Raw genomic sequence first — 18,557 nt, 5'->3', positions numbered from 1 at the left:
TTCAATCACTGAGGCTTTACCTGCCTCTGTTTGATCATGGGGTCCAGGTGCGTTTTTATGGAGAGCTTGTTTGCCTTTTCCCCCCTTTTTTTGCCTTGTGGATGCTACGTTATGTCACCATTGTCGCAGTATTTATTTGGTTCTGTGCATGACAGCTTCAGAGTCTAAAAAGATGCGCCAGAATTTAATCCTCAAATTATAATGTTACGTTGTTGAATGTTCCCCTGAATTGGTGTGTACAGACAAGCTAATTAATTCGAAAATTGTAAACGAGGGGCATTTTAACATGGAGGGATGTGCAATTCAAGCAGCTGGCTTGCGCCTTTGGATGCATGCATAAATTCTGTCATTTCCTCTTTTTTTTCTAGTCTTTCACAACAATTAGTGTATAGCAATTGCATTACGCAATCTAGAAATATTACAGAAAGACACAGGGACCATAATCACTTCCTGAGCTTTGAGAGGAAAAGACGCAGCCAGATGCCTTCACAGGGAATTTGTTCAAGTTCCCTTACATTTATTCCTAATTAGCCAACATTCCCTCAATTTGTTTTCAGTGTTAATCCCTGTAGCCCTTCTGTGTCTGTAAATGAGTTTCTGCTATTCTCTTGCCTCATCATTCATGTGCCTTGGTGTATGTATACATGTATACATCAACGAAAGATTTCCCTGTTGGACATGTATGCCTTTTTCAATGCTTTCTTGCATCAGCGTTTTGTTACCAATGTTCTTATTTACAAACTGTAATGTGCCTATGCTATATTGGAGAAAGTATACATTTTAATTTTGCTTTTCATTTGAAACATAATCAAGCCTGAGAATAAACTACTTATTCAACAATGAGCTGTGATGTTTTTTACCAAGCCTGAAAAACCATGACCATTTTTTTTGTAATATTAAATTTATTCTGCAAATAGTATTTGTTAAAATCATACAAGCTGAAGCGTTCACACTGGTGAATCTGTTTTGACACAAATAAATCATGACTCTAGGGGTTCTTTCACTTTGACATTTCAGGGGGAAAAAAAACTTGCTATGGTATTGATGCTCATCTACAGCATACAACTCAACCTCTCCGAGGTGCAATTATGTCCATCATATTTTAAGAATTACAAAAGGGCTCAATAAGAGCTGTGCAGTTTGCGCTTCGTTCCACCATAAGTCCCTTAAAAATGGTAATTCCTCTCCAGAAGAAAAAGAAAGGAAATTCACATATTAGAAAAACTTCAGTCAACTTCAACTTGGGTCTCTCACTTCACAAAGTTAAGGTCTGTTTTCCCCTCTATCCCATCCAAATCAAAAAAGCAGCTCGGCTGGTGAAGGGGTGCGTCCTGATTTTTCATAATCCACACCATGTTTGACAGCTAGTAAAGAAAATATTTATTTGGGGAGAGTTTCTTTTTTTTTTTTTTTTTTTTTTTGCAGAGGTGTTCTCCAGTGCTCCTGTTAAAGTTTAATCTTTGTGTTTAAAAAAAAAAAAAAAAAAAAAAAAGCCTCCATTCAAGGCCACATGTGCTGTAATCCCATGGGTTGATATCGCTTCACATTAATTCATCACTCTCCTCTTCAGTCAGATTCTGCGAAAATGAACACACAAGTATTATACACAACAACCTCATACCGGACACAATCTAAGGGTTAATCCTAGCCTTAAATAAGATACAATGTAATTCATGGCTAAGATGGCAGAAAATGAATCACCTTGTTTAGTACTTGTTGATATGTCAACTACTGTGGTTTGATCCTTAGAGATTAGGCTGCTTCCTGACTGCTCCGCCTCTTCATGGTCTGAATGTTGGGACGCTGGAGCAGCTTCAGATGGGCTTGCAGATGATGATCCAGTCATCACACCTCCTGTGCTCTCAGAGTTGCTTTCCTCCAATAAAAGTGGCATTTTATTGGCAAACCACCGCCGGATTGATTCCTCACCTAACCCACTTGATTTGACAATCTCATCCAACTTAGTCTCATCTAGTTTACCATGTTTGTCTAGGTGGTCCTTTAGGATGCTAATGTTGGCTTTCTGGAAGTCTTCCTCATCTACCATGGCCTGGTAACTCTCAAGCCACTTGAGCTGACCGTTCTTCAGGACATAGCGGCAATCTCCAAACCAGCGTACCACCTCTGGTCGTGACAGGCCTGTTTTAGTTATCAGCTCATTGTACTGTGGACTACTGGGCCAGTGGGTGCGTGCAAAGACTTGCTTCAGCAGATGGAGCTGTTCCGGTGTCTTCTTTCCTCGGTATGGGGAGGTCTGAGGAACAGCTGTCTGAGAGATAGATTGTGCCACCTTGGTAGCCTCATTCAGTTGACTGCCCTCTGGCTCACCTTTTCCATTAGATTCAGTAACTTTCAGCATTTTGAGATTGATTTTGATTGGGTTAACTTTCGGCTCAGTACCACTCTCATCCTTCTGTTGGTCCTCTTTGCCTTGTTGTTGTGTTTCCTTAGAGGAATCTTCAGCTTCATGGGTCTCCTCATTGGTGCTTTTTCCCTTTTTTATTACATGCTCCTCTGCCTCTCCCACTGCATCATCGTCTTCCCTCTCTGCCCTCTCAGCTTCTTCTTTCTTCTTCTCTGATGCTACCCTCCTCCGTCTCTCAGCAAACCAACTGTGGATCTCTCGGCGAGTCATCTTTGTTTCTGCTCTTAACCGGTCAACTTCTTCACTAGATGGATCTGGGTCCTGTGCAAAACTGGCCTCCAAAGTGCGAACCTGGTGGGGCTCTCGCTCTTTGTAGCGTATAGCGGTGAAATCTGGAGACGGGGGTCGTGGAGGACGCCGTGTTGGAGTTGGTGGGGATGATGTCTGTGAGGGGCTGAGAGGTGACTGCTGGGGGGTTTTGGGCCTCTCTGGGGGTGTACTGTTTTCGGACAGGTCTACAGCAGCAAGAGTATCCAGTTGGGAAATGCCACTACTAGCTGTAACAGTCTGACCTCCGCCACTTGACCTTGAACCCTTCAGATTCCGGAAGTGGTAGCGGCGGTCGCTGAACCATTTCCGCACTTCACGTACAGACAGACCAGTTAGGCTTATAAGTCGGTCTACTTCTTCTTGATTAGGAAACTGGCTAACAAGGAAGCTCTCCTTTAAGGCTGCCAGCTGTTCCTGGGACTTTTTGGTTTTGTTAAAGCTGGGGTCCAGGAAGTTAGTGGTGGAGAATATACGAGAGTTCACAGAGACAGGAGAGTCTGACTTACTTGGTACGGTACTATCTGTTATAGTCGTAGATGCAGAGGTCGTGGCTGGAGTGGTATTGGCAGTTGAAACATTGTTCTTGCTGTTAAGGTTGCTTTTAGCCTCAGAATTGCCTTTACCCTCACCTTTCACAATAGTACCGTTGCTTTGAATGCAAGTGGCATCAGTACTTGGTTTATTGACCTTAAAATTGTTGTTGCTATTTGACTTAGCAGTGCTGCTGCTACCAATACTGATTACGCTAGCCTGGCTACATAAGCTGCTAGTACTGCTAATACTGCTTGAACTGCTGCTAGCATTGCTGCTGCTACTACTGCAATTTCCACTACTGCTGCTACCAACAGTGCCTAAAACCATGCTGATTCCTTTATCAGCTAACAGGGCTGCGGCGGGTCTGGCCTGCATCATCGGCTTTGCAGCAGCCTGAGGTTTAGGTGTAACTGCTAATGCAACAGGGGCACTGCTGACCTGAATTCCATTAGCCATCATCGGCTGGGTGACAATCACCCCTCCTTGGCCAACCAGGCTACCTTGTAAGAAGTGCGGGATGCCAGTTGTGCCCAGAACTGTGATAGTTGGCTGAGTAGTGGTGTGGTGGATGTGCCTCTGCTGTTGGCTGTTTGAGGGTGCTGCCTGTATGATTGTATTGAACATTTTTCTGCGGGCATCTTCTATTTCCTCTGGTGACCAGCTGATTCCTTGTTTCAGCCTCTGTGCTGTGAACCAGATCTTGATCTGCTCCTCGGGATACTTGGTGACTACAGTAAGGTAGCAAAGCTCAGCCTTGGTTGGATAAGGGAACTTGCTAAAGGATGTCTTTAGGAAACTGCTATTGTCCATGGATGAGTTGTAGGTAGGAATGCTGCTGAGGGGGATCATTACTTTTGGAAGATTCTTAGTACTTGATGCCGAAGAGGAGTGGGATGAGGAGACAGTGATTGGAGCAGAGTGTTGATTGAGACTTCTGTTCTGCACAACAGATACAACTTGTGTAACAGCTGTCTTCAGCATGGGCAAAGCCCCAGAGCCATTAACGATCTGTATGGCCGATGGCAAGGTGACTTTGCTGGCTGCTCCATTGTGTACAATAGTGGGCACATGAGTGACAGTAACTGCAGGGGAGTCATTTTTCTCCACCACTTTGGTAATAGAGAGGAGAGGGTCATCAGTACCAGGGTGAGAAACTACAATCCTTTTGGGTTCTGATTTACTCTTCAGCATTTTCATGATTGGTGTCTTGGTGATGGATATCTCATATTCTTTAGAGCTAGTGCTTTCACAAGGTTCCACACAAAGACTCTGCTCTACCAGGATCCTGTTATCCTTTTTTTTGAGCTGAAGTGTGGTGGTTATTGTACTGGGATGGACACGTGCATTGTGCAGTGCTAAGCCCTCAAATTTTGCAGCACTTGTCCCGCAGTCCACACAACGAAAACAGGGGTCAATGCGGAAATCTGGGTGCCCACTGTAGACATGATCGAGGAAAAGATTTAGGTCCTGTGTCTCAAAGTTACATGGCCTGCAAGTGTAAATGCCATCATCTTTATAGGTATCACCTGCTTCTTGCCCAGAGGACTCATCCAAACTTTGACTGCTTTTTCCACTTGCTTCCTCTGTAAGGGAAAAGCCAATGTCCTTGGCTGGAGGAAAAAGTCTGCCCCGTTCAAAGTCATCCTGCAGATGCATGGCTTTTACAGGAATCATGCACGGAACGGTGGACTTCCTCTTGCTAGCCATGGTTCTGTCTACTTAGTCTCCAGTGAGAATCCTAATTAATTATTATGGTTATCCACTCTTATAGAACTTGTTGATGGACATTATCATTATGTCATTATAAGTGTCCCATGTCCTTAATGGTTTCAGGCATCAGATCATCTGTAAATACAAAAAAACAACAGCTTTTAAGAACTGAAAGAAATCAAGCTCAATTTAGTTATTGAACTAAAATAACAAAAAGCACTCTAGTGACCTATCTTTAAATGTCTTACACTTATGCTATGGTAAAAAAGAGAAGAGCTGCTTTTATGTCTGTCTCTGATGACTGAGCAACTTTCAAAGAACCTTTTATAGCCTCTCATTCTGTTTACGGAGCTTTCTCACACCCCATCCCCTCTCTGAAAAAGGTAAACTTTTATAGTTTAGATCAATGTCATGCTATCCATCAAACCCGATTGATTTTACTATACCGAAAATCTGACAAAACAAATTTCAATATACACTCCTGACAAAAATCTTAAAACCGGGGGAAACATTACAAGTACTATCATTTCGCACTGGTGGATCGTATCCAGGGGGCTGTTCCATAAAACACGCTAAGAAAAGTGGGGATTAAAGTCCAAAACCTTACTTGAAATAACCTAACAAATCAGTTTCATGAATTACAATTTAAGCTCACGCAATCTCACTAATTCGATCCAGGTACAATGAGTCGGGATAATGTGATGTGCACGCTTATTCTTAAGCAGCCCTCAATGTTGATCATGGATCAAATCGATCCACCATGGCAAATAGTGAATATTTGTGCTGTTTAATGAATTTGAGATGTTGTGTTTTCCTCAGAGCATAACTGACATGTCACAGGTATATTTTTCATCTGTAAATGTTAGAAAGTCATGCAAATATATCCTTTTTGCTGTCTGACTTATTTGGTAAACTTGTTTTATGAAACAGCCCCCAGGTTGTAAGTACTGCTTCAAAATGGCAAAAGAAGAAACAGGAGCAAGAGACAAAAAAAGAGAGTAGGCAATTTAATGAAAACTGCTTTGAAACTCAAACAGGCTGTTGTTCATAAGCTGATCAAAAGTTTAAGACCATAGCCTTAACTAGTTAAAATCTGCGCAAAAATATGGCTTTTATGTCATTGTCCTTCAGGCAGTCAAACTGTCGTGATCTCCTGATGGCAAAGTCAAAAAGGCTTTCTGTCTTTGAATGTGGCAGGATTGTTGAGCTGCACAAGCAAGGGCTCTCGCAATGCACCATCGCTGCCGAGGTTACAGTCCATATACATTTCTTAATAGATCCTGAGAGTTATGGGACAAAAAAAAATGTCAAGTGGTAGATCCAAAACAATTTGAGCTGGAGGATCGGTCGGGCTGTCCCTGAAGACACAGGCCAATCCTCGACCCAAATTTAAGGCCCTTCCTGATGCTGACTGCAGCCCAATAACCATAAGACAGCATCAGTGAGAGAAGGGCTTAAAGAACAAAATACCCAGCTGCCATTTGACAACCTGAAGCTCCATTTTTTTTTGTTTTTTTTTTTAAGAAAAGAGTACCCAGGTCATGGTGGAGCCTCCTCCACTGTGCCGAGTAGAAACCATCTCCAGTGCGATCTCCTTGTCATGCCAGAAACATTGGAAGCCATCAGCTCTCTTCCACCTTTAAATGTCCCATGTTTTGTGCTCCCTTGCAGATTCCAAACAGACAAGTTTGTTGCGTGGGAGGAGACGTGGCCTTTGAAGACGTTTTTTGTCCGTTAAACTCTTCTCTTGCAGAAGCTGTCTTATGGTTATTGGGCTGAAGTCAGCATTAGTAAGTATCTTAATTTGGGTTGAGGATCGGCCTGTGTCGACCTTTCAATGAAGCTTTCAATAAATTGACTACTCTCTATTTTTTCTCTCTTGCTCATGTTTCTTCTTTTGGCATTTTGAGGCAGTACTTAGTTACAACCTGGATAAGATCCACCAGCGCGTAATGAGAGTACTTCTAATGTTTCTCCCGGTTTTAGGATTTTGATCAGGAGTGTACATACATCCTTAAGTTCAACAGTGTATTCAGTAAACAACAACACCACACAAGAAAAAAGCACTGCAGTTCATTTCTAATTCAAATGGCTACAACTGCCAAGGCCTACTAGAAATATAGGTCACCTTCACCAATCTTAGACTGCAAACATACCCAGGAACAAGGCAGCACAGTTTCTTATCTGCAGGTTAGCCCTCTAAATAATAGGGATTTTTGGGATTTATATATATCTTAGTAATATATAAATCATCAGTCATATGGGAACATTATAGCTTTCTCCAGTTCTACCATGTCACACAAAGGAAAGCTTTGGTCTGTTAACATGGTCTAGTTAGCTCCTTCTGGTAGATGCTGAAATTACACTATCTGAATCCTAAACATTATTCTCCATACGTAGCCACAAAAAATAAATAAAATCTTATATTCTTACTACATAAAACTTTTTGCAAGACACATATAAATCTCTATTGTCTTGATAATCTCCGGTGCCCAACTTTTGGATGGCACTTAAATATGCAAAACAGACTTTTTTTTTTGACTGCTGCGGTTAATGTTATAGTATCCGAACTTTAAAACTAGCAGCTATCATGAGCTGTGCATGTTCTCGTGGTGGTATTGTCATAATATGATTTTCCTGCAGCTTCAGAGTGATTAGTCATTGCATTTATGGCTCAGGTGATTGCCACAAAATGTTCGGTTGGCCCAGAAGCAAACACGGACGATTCTAAAGAAGTTTTTGTAGGCGATCATGTGCTTGTCATGAGTAAGTGGGGCTTCACCCTTGCAAACATAACACACTGCCACGATATCCTCTTTTCCCAGGAAATGGAAATGGCCTTCATTGCAGCTTTGCCATTCAGAAGAGGGGGCATGGCCCTGCCAACGCTGCTGGGTCACATAACCAACACAAAGAGGCTGCGTGGTAGGCGGGCCTGACATCCATCACACTGGTCAGACCCTGAGGACGAGAAGATGAGAAGACGAGTGGGGGCTGGGCCGAGGTGCGAGTGTGTGTGTACACATGTGTTGGATAACCGGGAAGGGGCCATTAACTGTTGCAGGAAGCATTGAGGTGTTTCAGCAAGGAATTTTTGCCTTGATACCAATCCCCGTCCCTACCCCCTCTCACACACACACACACACCCTTTTTTCACCCTCATCCAACAATCACAGAGCCGTAACCCCCCCACATCTCCTCCTCCTCGTCTCTGGCTCACTCCTAAGGCTCTGGAATGTTCCACCATGAGCTGTTTAGCGAGTGGTCAACCTGGGAGCCAAGCTGCTGTTTGCGTTGAGCAGCTCTTGATTTAGCTGCGAAAACCTGAAAGAGCCTATGGATTGTCTACCAACGCTTCAACTCTACAATAGGGCCATGTGTAAAAGTTTGCGAATTTGGAATTGAAAAACAGATACTGGATCAACCACTACTCTACTGAGGTCTGACTGAGACAGAAAGGTCACGATCACCTGTTTAGTAATACTGAAATGCAATGTTAAAAGGTACAAATAAATGAGTGTGTACTGTATAAAAAAATCGGAGGCCTATACAGTCAGCCATCGTCCTGTGGGCTCACTACGGACCAACAGAACATCTTTGTCTCTCTGGAGAACACGTAAATAAACAAGGGTACAATAGTGCCTAAACTGAACCACGTGGATGTTCTGTAAGAACACGACCAGCAGCCGTAAACACGATAAACATGGCTGTGTGTAGTTGTGGTTAAAATCTGTTCTCTCTCCATTACGTTTGCTTTGGCGAAAACACATGTACCCCACCGTTGCTTTCCCAGCTCTCCTTAACCTCCCCTCCCCCCGTCCCTCACAAGTTCAGCCCAGTCTGCAGGGAGACGGGTCGTCAGCACCACTGGTGTGTTACTGTCCCCATGGCAACCCCCCCCCACCACACACACACACACACACACACACACACACACACACACACACACACACACACACACAGAGTTAACACACTCATACACACAGTGGTCAACCCACAGACAGCGTTTGGCTCCTGGCTCTCCTTGGCTTGTTTTTCGGGACTCTGTGAGTGGCGAGAGCAGTGCCTGATCCTATTTCACACGGAGCTGGATAGGTGTGGTTGTTCTCACTCATTGTCAATAGCATGCAGTCCACTCGTTCTCTTGTCAAAGCCCTCGGTCTCAGTGACACACTCATGCACGTTGACTCTCTCAGGTGAAAATGTGTTCAACTGTGCATGCATTATTTTAAATGGGTAAGAAAAGTCCATTTGTTTATTTTTTATACACTGAGAATAACAAGAGCTCTTCATCAAACAGGCCAGTGGCATGGGCTATTTTATGCATAGATTTTTTGTATGCATTGGTCAGTTGGGTTATTATTGAAAATGCAACTTCAACTTTAGTTAAAAGATATCTAAGAGCATTTGGTTTTTTCAATGCAGGGTGGCACAGATTCGATGTGACCAGCAACTAAGATGTTAAGGCTCAGTTAAAAATGGAAGAGTGAGGGGAGAAAAAAAATGGCGGCACACCACACGCTCTGCTGTCCAACCTAAAATGGCTGACATCACAGTCTCCTAACCAGCGAGGCAGAGCAATGCCAGCTTGAGCTGACCAGAGCCGCTAGAACACACAGCGCAGGGACCCGCAGCCCTTGTCCCGATTTCAGACGGCTTCATGCTCATGACCAAGCCAAGGGAACGTTTCCAGGTTTTGTTAGGGGATAGATTTGCAATAATCCCACCTGGAAGCTGGGAAGAAGGAAAGTAAAACCAGTAAGACACACTTACAGAACCTTTGACTGAGTGTAAAATCCCTTTTACAGAGCCACTACACTGGTTTGTTACTTTAACTGATGATACAGGGGTTTCATGATATAGCATTAAAACCAAAAAAGAAAAATATTTCCACGTAAGGTCCAACAACGTAATCAAATATTAACATACAGACCTGTTTTCAAGGTAATAGCTCTGAAATCGCAGTGGTTTTGAGATGTAAAAGAGCATTGTAACATCAACCATGACCTTTAGCTGAGGAGAGGCCCATGAAGCTGGCAGATCCGTTAGATTGAGGTTTCCTTGAATCAGACCCGGGCCCTGCATGTTCACCTCAGACAGCCTTGAGCTCCGGGACAGAAGCGGGCTTCATGGTGGGTGTAACACGATGGTTTAGATGTTTATCCCTTTCACACTTTACTACTACACTTTAATGATTGAAAACAATCTACCAGCTCAAAGCTGACCCTTTTATTAATGACAGATACTGACAGATGATGCTATAGTGCAGGGCGGCCACTGAAACAATACAATGTAATAATACCAAATGAGATCTATTAAAAATGGCAGGTTTAAATAAACCCTAGAAAAACTTGAAATAAATATTAATCTAAAAACTGGATATTGTGCACTGTCCATTAACCGATGAATTAATCAATCTGACACATGGGGAAATTAAAAAGTTTTGTTTATCGGCCAATGCTATAATCTCAAACTGAGTGAATATCGTCCCATATATAAGGGTCACTCACAGAAACAAGGACAACAATGTGTCCACGCTCAACAACATTCAGAGCTGTGATTTTGAAGAAATAAGAATAAACAGTGATCACTGACTATATGGACAGTCTGGGAATATGCATAAATAAATAATCCACCAACTGATGTGCCATATGAATGAACTTTTGAGCATGTGAGTGATCTCAGTCATTCACATACATGTTGTGCACGTCTGATCACACACGTGTGCCATTGTTCTGACCAACAACAGTTTCTGGCAAAACTAGTATTATGAAATATGATCGGATATTAAAAACCACACACTATAAATCCACCCCTTCTTCCTGTCGCCATTACACACACACACACACACACTGTAACGCATCAGTGAAGTCTCGCGGCTGAAATGATAGATTGTGAAGTCGATGCGTAACAAAACAAAACAAGTCAAAGCCAAACTCACCCGCGCGCTTACACAGCTCGGCTCCGGAGGACAGGGATGAGAGCAGCACAAAGCCCTTCACTCGTGTTTATGTCCAGTTGAGTGTGTGTGAGTGTGTGTTAAACAGACGTGGAAAGAAACTCACGCCGCGCGTCACCAGCGGCAGGGTCACGTGACCGCGTGCGTCACTGGCACCCGAGGACCTGATGATGATGATGATGATGACCGGCTCGTGAATATACTGATAAGTCAAATGCTCAAAGTTACGACTGCAGCACTTGTTGCCATGCATGAGAAGTTATTTCTGCTCAGAGCAAACGGAAGAGACACGGGAAAGTTTGAGTGAAGTTGAATTAGTGATGTACCCGAGCAAATGAGCTAGTGTAATTTGTGTAACTACAATGTTACTTTGGTTAAAGCTTCCTGCTACAAGCTCAAGAGGTGGTCTGCATGCTACAGAAATAATAAGAGCTTCTGAAAATGACTGATGCCTAGAATCACTAGGAGTGCACCCTCTTTAATATAAAGAGGCTATATATTGCATTATATATATAATAATTTTTTAATCTAGATTAATCTCACAGTGATCTTGAAATTAATCTAGATTAAAATGGCTCATTCGAATTCTGCCGAAGGCATTCAGAATATGTGTGTTACCCAAATTAAATTGACAAACAGTAAGTCTTTGAGAAGTGGTTTATCAAGCTAGGTCGTGCATTAGACCAGGGGCTCATCTCCTGTTTCCAAAATGCATCACAAAGTGCTGAAAAAGCTGTAAACTAATTCCACATTGCACAAGGTGCAAACAACCTTACGCCTGTTTCACACATACTCTGTCTGCAGTGCGAATGCGTTGCATATTTTTTTACGCACCCATGTTAACGGATTCCAGTTGCGTTCCAGGAGCGATGCGTCTGCAGAAGTGCAGCGATCGTTTACGTACCGAGGAGCAGACTGCAAACGCGTCCTGTGTGAAAGCACATCGAGTCCGTGCTGCACCACATACGTAACGCACACGGACTGCATACGGACTGCAGACGGAGTATGTGTGAAACAGGCGTGAGCAGGGCCGTAGCTGGGGTCAGCGGGGACCCGGTGAAGGTGGTACCAGTGGGCCCTGTTTGAAATTGTTTAATTTAAATGTTCGTTTATTTTTATTTATTTGTGCTATTTACACAATGTTTAAGTTTGTAGGTGTCAAGGTAAAGAAACCAAATAATTAAATGTAAAATAGCACTGGATAGTCTTCAATGTAAAAATGAAATATACAATCAAACCTACATTTATTCAGACATCTTCAACATTTCTCACATTATTACAGTTTTGCTATATATATCAAAAAATATATCTGGTGTCTGAATAATTTTTGGTTTGACTGTTAAAACTACAAAGTAATTCAGTCAAGAGCAGTGAGTGATTTTCATTTTCATTTTCTTTAAGAGACGATGAACGCATCCAATATAATACACATCCCATTTTTGTCCTCAACTGTTTACTTTCACTTAAGAAATAACTGACCGTTTTTTCGAGCATAATTTCCAAGGTGGATATTTTGACATATTTTGTATGTATTTGTCGGCACAAGAGCAAAAAGAAGCACATTCGGTGTCAACTGTTTTGAGATGCCTTTCTCTGTGTGAGCCCTAAACACCAGAACACCGCGAGTACTGAATTGGGCTCTTTCACATCTTTTTGTTTGTTCAAACTGCGATTTGTATTTGTTCGTTCAGGTGCAGGAGGGACTTCGAGGAGAACTTCGCAGAAGAGAGCTCGGTTCAGTGTCTCTCTCTCGTACGCACCTAATACAGCGCGCGAGTAACAGCTCTGTTCAGCTTTTCCGCGTCTTGTGTTTGGATGCTTTAATGTTTAAATCGACAAGCGGTAAGGCTTAAAAACACGTGAAAAAGATAAGCTTTCATGACGATGCGCAGCAGTGGCCTGTCTACTGTCTTGAGCATCTTTTTAGGCTGGCCTCAGCCAGTCGGTTATATAAAATATCAAGGTGAAAGTCATCATAGCTCGCTTAGTATAGACCCAGCTCCCAACCCAACTTTGAGAATAGATTAACGGCGGTATTTTTTTTTATCGCCCGATAAGAGTCTCACGTTAACGCAGCACGTTAACGCCGATAACGGCCCACCACTAATAAATATATATATATATATATATATGTATATGTGTGTGTGTGTTGTCATGTATAAAGACCCTGTGCATGAACAATAGCATGCGTGCTACTGTAGACAGCTTTTTTTTGTCTATGTTTCTGGCTTTTATTTTTCACTGTAAAAAAAAAACTAATCATTTAAATACGTGAAAATATTCACGCTTACATTTATACATCTAGCTGACGATTTTATAAAAATGAGTTTGTATTAAGTTAACATAATTTTTCTATCTATTTTTCTGACATAGTTACATAACCCTGGGAGAAATGCCTTTAATTCCGTTCAAATGTGTTTGTTTAGTGCATTTCACTGTAAATATACTTTTAAAAACAAAACTATGGATGTAAAGCAATCAAATAATGGTGATTTTAAAATAATCGTTAATAATAATAGTCTTTATGTTTCCGGACAGTATTTAAAAGGCAGAACGTCTCAGTCGTGTAGTGTGCCAATTTTATTAGGTTACTTTGTCAACACTCATAGCCCCGCCCCCATTTCTACGTTATCAAAGCTGCGACAGTCGAGTGCATCAAGTTTCCAACATATTATTTTTTTTTTTATGTAATGTTTCATCACTGTTCTGGACTGATCTAAGTTCCTATTGTTTTTCTATAGTTAATATGAACTGTAATTTACGCATTTAGTATGTTTTTTTAAACCAAAACAAATCTTTAGGATATATTATTAACTTTCTTATCCTTGTGGCAACATTTTATTTTCACAAACAAACATTTCTTAAGAAAATACCTAATCTTATAGATTTATTATGTGACGTAGAACATTTATTCAAATCACTAAGAATAATTATTAATAAAAATCTACTTATTTTTTAAGACATATGATGAGATCTTATATGTAGCATGATTGACATCTGTACTACTGTGCCATGTTTTTTTTTTTCTTCCTTTTGTTTTGTTCCGTACTTTTTGGTTAATGTGGGAATGAAACATTATGCAAAATTGATTGTACTTGTGGAATATTTACTTTTGCTGAAATAAAAAATAAAAACTTAAATATTTGTAAATGCATATTTTACAATATTAATAATATTTAAAAAAAAGTCTCCAACTTCCCACTCTTCGGTCGGTTATTTAAGTGCATCATCCGGGTATTTAAAGTGCGCTTTTTCTTCGTCTTAAGTGTGAACGCACTACTCACACTATACACTACACTATGATAGAGAATAGTGCACAAGTAGGCTACTCGAATTGGGAAGCTCCTAAATTCTCTAGGAAAGCAGAATGACAAATTATCTACTAGATGTTTTGAATTTATTTATTTATTCATATTTAATTTCTATTTTTGCATCTGAAGGTCAGCAGCCCAACTTTGACAGGAAAATAAAGGCAGTCAAAGTAAAATGCGTAAATCCTAAAATCCACATAATTTTGCTGACCAAGACACAACGCAAAGCCAGATATACTTTTTGCCTTTAATAACATTTTCTACATATTATAAAATATTTAAGACACAATTTTCAACAAGACAGCCTGTTGTCTCACTGAAAAAAAAAACATATCTCAAAAACTGGGGGAAAGAAAAACAAGAAATATTACAGCATATTGATATTGATTAAGTGTTTCATTCATTCTCGTCGCGATGTTTTGCCACCAGTTCTTGTAAATACAATGATTTATTATGCACATTTTACTTTGTAATGAAGGAAACAAAATATATGCAAATGATCTCTTCCTCTGAGCTCATTCATTTGATTTATTGAATAACGCTCTGGTAATGCAGCGATTATCGGTCTAAGGTCTGAGGCCAGTTCTGCGCTCTCATTGGCTGACCGTGCAGACGTCGCATTCGCTCATTGGACGGGATGACAGGGTCGTGACTTCGTCGCGCATGCGCAGAGCCAGTTCCCCGAGCCGTGTCAATGTGGGACGAGAAACCGCACATCTGAGCGCTTACAGAAGATTTCAGCACCCGGATCAAGTGTTCAGACCTCGGAGCGCGTCTTTGGTCGTGTGTGCATCATGACGAGCAGCTCGAAGCGGAAAGAAGAGCTTCATGTGCTGAACGGAGGACTGAAACAGTCCACATGGAGCAAAGCCATCAGCTGCAGAGCAGTGTGGGACGAGAAGGTCTGATTTACACTCATCTCTCACTGTAGTCAGGCCATGCATGAACTACACGGATCTATTACAATATGTGGCATAAACAAAGTCTTCATTCAAAGGTCCAAATCTGAATATTCATCAGTGTCAAAGGTCCTGACCGGAACAACTGGCTATTCCAAAACTTGTTTTTAATGAACATACATTAACGTTACTTCTTTTATTTTGAAAAAATAAAGTGCCCTTTGCTTTCAACATACATTAATAACAAGTGCAAAAGTGACAAAACCGCAATAGAGGGCTTTTCTCTGGCCGAAGCCGATATCAAGAAATCAGGGCAGATGATGGCCGATATATGATGATGAGGAGGTCTATTTATTTTTTGGTCGATATGTTTGGCCGATTTTTCCTTCTTTATCTCATAAAAGCGAGTTTGAGTAAATGATTATTGCAGGGCATAAGATGGTAATAGTAGTAGTAACCTAATTCATAGTAATAATACATCTTTACCTTTATTTATACAGTGCTTTTAACTATACAGATTGTGTCAAAGCACATAACAGTATTAAAAAGGAAATTAGTGTGTCAATGATGCAAAATGACAAAAGTAAACACTCAATTTTCAGTTAAAGGCAGTTCATCATTGGATACAGTGATGTTATCATCCAGCTCAGTTCAGTTTAAACAGTATCTGTGCAATCAAGTCTACAATATCGCTAGATATTGAGCGTCCCCTTAATATAGTGATATAATCCCCTTAATATAATCATACGTGGCTCAAAGCACCTTCTCAGAACAGCTCTGAAGCATGCCTTTAGTTTGTTTGCTGACAGACCCCAGTGTCTCCCACAGACTTGCTAATGCAGATTCAGTTTCGTTTGTGGGGTCAGAGTCATAATACCCAAATATAATGTTTTTCATATGCACTGAGAAGCCTGGCATAATACTGCACTTGATGAACTTATTTATGCTTATAAATGAGCGCTCATGCTAAGAGAAACTGTCGATGAAAGTTTGAGAGGGAGTTTGGATATACCATAATTACAAATTAAGAGAAAATGAATGCCACCAAGTTGAGGGAAAACATGCCAAATAGAAGATGGTTTAGATATATATATATATATATATATATATATATATTAGTTCAGCCAATTAACCTGAATGTATTGTTGAGGGGATCAAAATCAGTTAAATTCAGACCACCATTATTCAATGCGTTTAATATGAACGATTTTCTCAAATAATGAGATCCATTTTTCCATAGGGATTTTATTAAAGCCTCATTTATTAATGTAGGCATGGGGCTACTTTATCAGGCATTACAGGAAAGACGAACTGAAAATGACATCAATGACGGCTCTTTTCAGTGATACATTCTTATAAAAAATAATGAATAAATAAAAACACGCTGCATTTTAATTTTGATACGTGCAATGCTCGTTTTATTCAGCGAAGTAGAATCCTTCAGGAAAATGTATTTGTGGCGGTCAGTCGTGATATTGTGAACTCAATGAGAAACACTGTCACACTGATAGAAGTCGAAGGGCCATAAACAACAAAAACCCTTCATATCAGCGGTGAGATGTCGCTCGATTAGGTCAAACGTCATACACTTGGTGGATGTCATGAAGGAAAAGTTTGAATATCTCAGACCAACATAAAACTAAAGAAATGATTTACAAGTTTAACATGTATTAATCAAAGTAGAAAATACTCAGTGCTCTTGAATATATATTATAATATGTCCTAGCAGATGCAGACGTGTTGAGTGATGTTCACTGTGAAGGGTTCAGGGGTCGTTGTGTAGGGCTGGCCTCTTTAACCCATTACTGCATGTGCTGCTCCCTGTTTATGATCATATACATGTGTTTTCATTATGCTGCCTCATGGACGTGTGTATACGTGAGTGTGTTGTGTTTTACTGCAGGATGAGTTTTTAGATGTGGTGTACTGGCTCCGTCAGATCATCGCTGTGCTGTTGGGTGTAATATGGGGGGTGGCACCTCTGAAGGGGTTTCTGGGAATAGCCATGTGAGTAAAGCCAAGAACTCACCCTGAGCTCCATGAGATAACGAAGTCTTCATCCTCCATGATCTGTGACTGTGTTTCCTGCAGATTCTGTATCATCAACGCAGGCGTCCTGTACGTGTACATCAGCAGTTTCCAGCAGGTGGACGAGGAGGAGTACGGAGGAACATGGGAGCTCACCAAAGAGGGCTTCATGACCTCATTTGCCTTGTTTCTGGTAGACACACTCAGGCTTTTTCCTGTTAAACCTGTTATTCTGTGTTTGAACCGTTGCTTTATAGAATCACAGAAGATAATAATGAAGAGCCTTTTCAGTGCTATGGAGCATAAACTCTAGAATGAAAACCATTTCTTCCTTACTCCAGTCTTCAGTGTCACATGATATCATTCAGATATGCTGAAACATCAGTGTTCAAAACCGCGTAATACTTTTGTTATGAATAGAAAGCACAGCTTGCCCCATGTTTTAGTTCTCGTGATCGATTCAGCATGTTTGTCACTCTCCAGCAGTGTGTGTGTGTGTGTGTGATAGCGCTGTGTGTGTGTGTCTGCAGGTGGTTTGGATCATCTTCTACACGGCGCTACACTACGACTGAGGACTGCAGGGAGACAGAGACGGACACTCATTTAATGTGATCTGGATGGAGCTACTTTCCAAGGCGTCTGTATGTGTTACCAGCAGCATGTGTGCTCCTGAGGAAGAGGTGCATCGTGGGTACAAGACATGTTAATAACCGTCTGGAAGCCAGGAAGCTGATGTCGTCCAGCGCACTGCCATGGCTAATGGGTTAATAACTGTTGTTTCTGTTTGTCCTCTCTGCTTTTTCTTGTCGGACTGCAGCCGAATCAAGCAGGAATTAACTTCATTTAATTTTCTTTCACCTAATCGTTCCAACACAGATGGTCCTACTCCGTTAGGACCAGTAAAAATCAAATAGGAGTGTGTAAATTCTGTACAATTCATTTGATTGAATCCATAATGTATTAAAGTATTTCTTAAGTCTTGTTGATGTAACATACTGCTCAGTATTTTATAGTGTATTGATGGAAATGCTGATGTTATGAGTAACGGGTTGCACCCGAGGCTGTAGAGAGACTATTTTCTGGCTGAAATGTTTTGGAGAATTAAATAAAACTGGGCTTTGTCTGCCCCACACTTTTGAACGGGCGCCTGCTCCGCGTCTGATGGCCTGATGACCTGTACCATATATAACCCTTAAAGGTGCGGGGACATCTGACATTTCACAGGCAGAAAAGGTCAACGGTCTGTCAGTAGTGTGATGAAATGAAGAGCCACTCACACACAAGACACTTCCAAACCAAGAAGACTTCTGTGGTTGTTATTAACTAGAATATGTTTTGTTGCAGACGTAGTTAACATACTTTAAAGCTGTGGCCATAATATGCAGATATGAGAGATCAGGCGGTCAAACTCAATTCCTGGA

The 18,557-nt window shown here is 41.2% G+C and overlaps 2 protein-coding genes across 2 annotated transcripts; one reads left to right on the top strand and one right to left on the bottom strand.

Annotated features, from left to right (window-relative positions):
• Positions 1-1,471: 1,471 nt before the first annotated feature.
• On the bottom strand, positions 1,472-11,035 carry LOC132129590 (zinc fingers and homeoboxes protein 3-like). Its single transcript, XM_059541224.1, has 3 exons — positions 10,881-11,035; positions 1,702-5,074; positions 1,472-1,577 (listed from the first exon to the last, which is right to left on the bottom strand). The coding sequence occupies exons 2-3, from the start codon at positions 4,934-4,936 to the stop codon at positions 1,567-1,569; spliced, it is 3,246 nt and encodes a 1,081-aa protein (XP_059397207.1). The 5' UTR covers positions 4,937-5,074; positions 10,881-11,035; the 3' UTR covers positions 1,472-1,566.
• Positions 11,036-14,867: 3,832 nt separating this feature from the next.
• On the top strand, positions 14,868-17,925 carry LOC132128951 (GEL complex subunit OPTI-like). Its single transcript, XM_059540363.1, has 4 exons — positions 14,868-15,111; positions 17,012-17,115; positions 17,200-17,329; positions 17,667-17,925. The coding sequence occupies exons 1-4, from the start codon at positions 15,004-15,006 to the stop codon at positions 17,706-17,708; spliced, it is 384 nt and encodes a 127-aa protein (XP_059396346.1). The 5' UTR covers positions 14,868-15,003; the 3' UTR covers positions 17,709-17,925.
• Positions 17,926-18,557: the final 632 nt, after the last annotated feature.

Source organism: Carassius carassius, chromosome 46 (genome assembly GCF_963082965.1).
Source record: "Carassius carassius chromosome 46, fCarCar2.1, whole genome shotgun sequence".
NCBI lineage: Eukaryota > Metazoa > Chordata > Actinopteri > Cypriniformes > Cyprinidae > Carassius > Carassius carassius.
This window is presented reverse-complemented; position numbering and strand designations above follow the sequence as displayed.

Coding starts and splice junctions, on each gene's coding strand:
- LOC132128951 (XM_059540363.1), top strand. CDS start 15,004: ATGACGAGCAGCTCGAAGCGGAAAGAAGAGCTTCATGTGCTGAACGGA. Junction 15,112..17,011: donor GAGCAGTGTGGGACGAGAAG/GTCTGATTTACA, acceptor GTTTTACTGCAG/GATGAGTTTTTAGATGTGGT. Junction 17,116..17,199: donor GGGTTTCTGGGAATAGCCAT/GTGAGTAAAGCC, acceptor TGTTTCCTGCAG/ATTCTGTATCATCAACGCAG.
- LOC132129590 (XM_059541224.1), bottom strand. CDS start 4,936: ATGGCTAGCAAGAGGAAGTCCACCGTTCCGTGCATGATTCCTGTAAAA.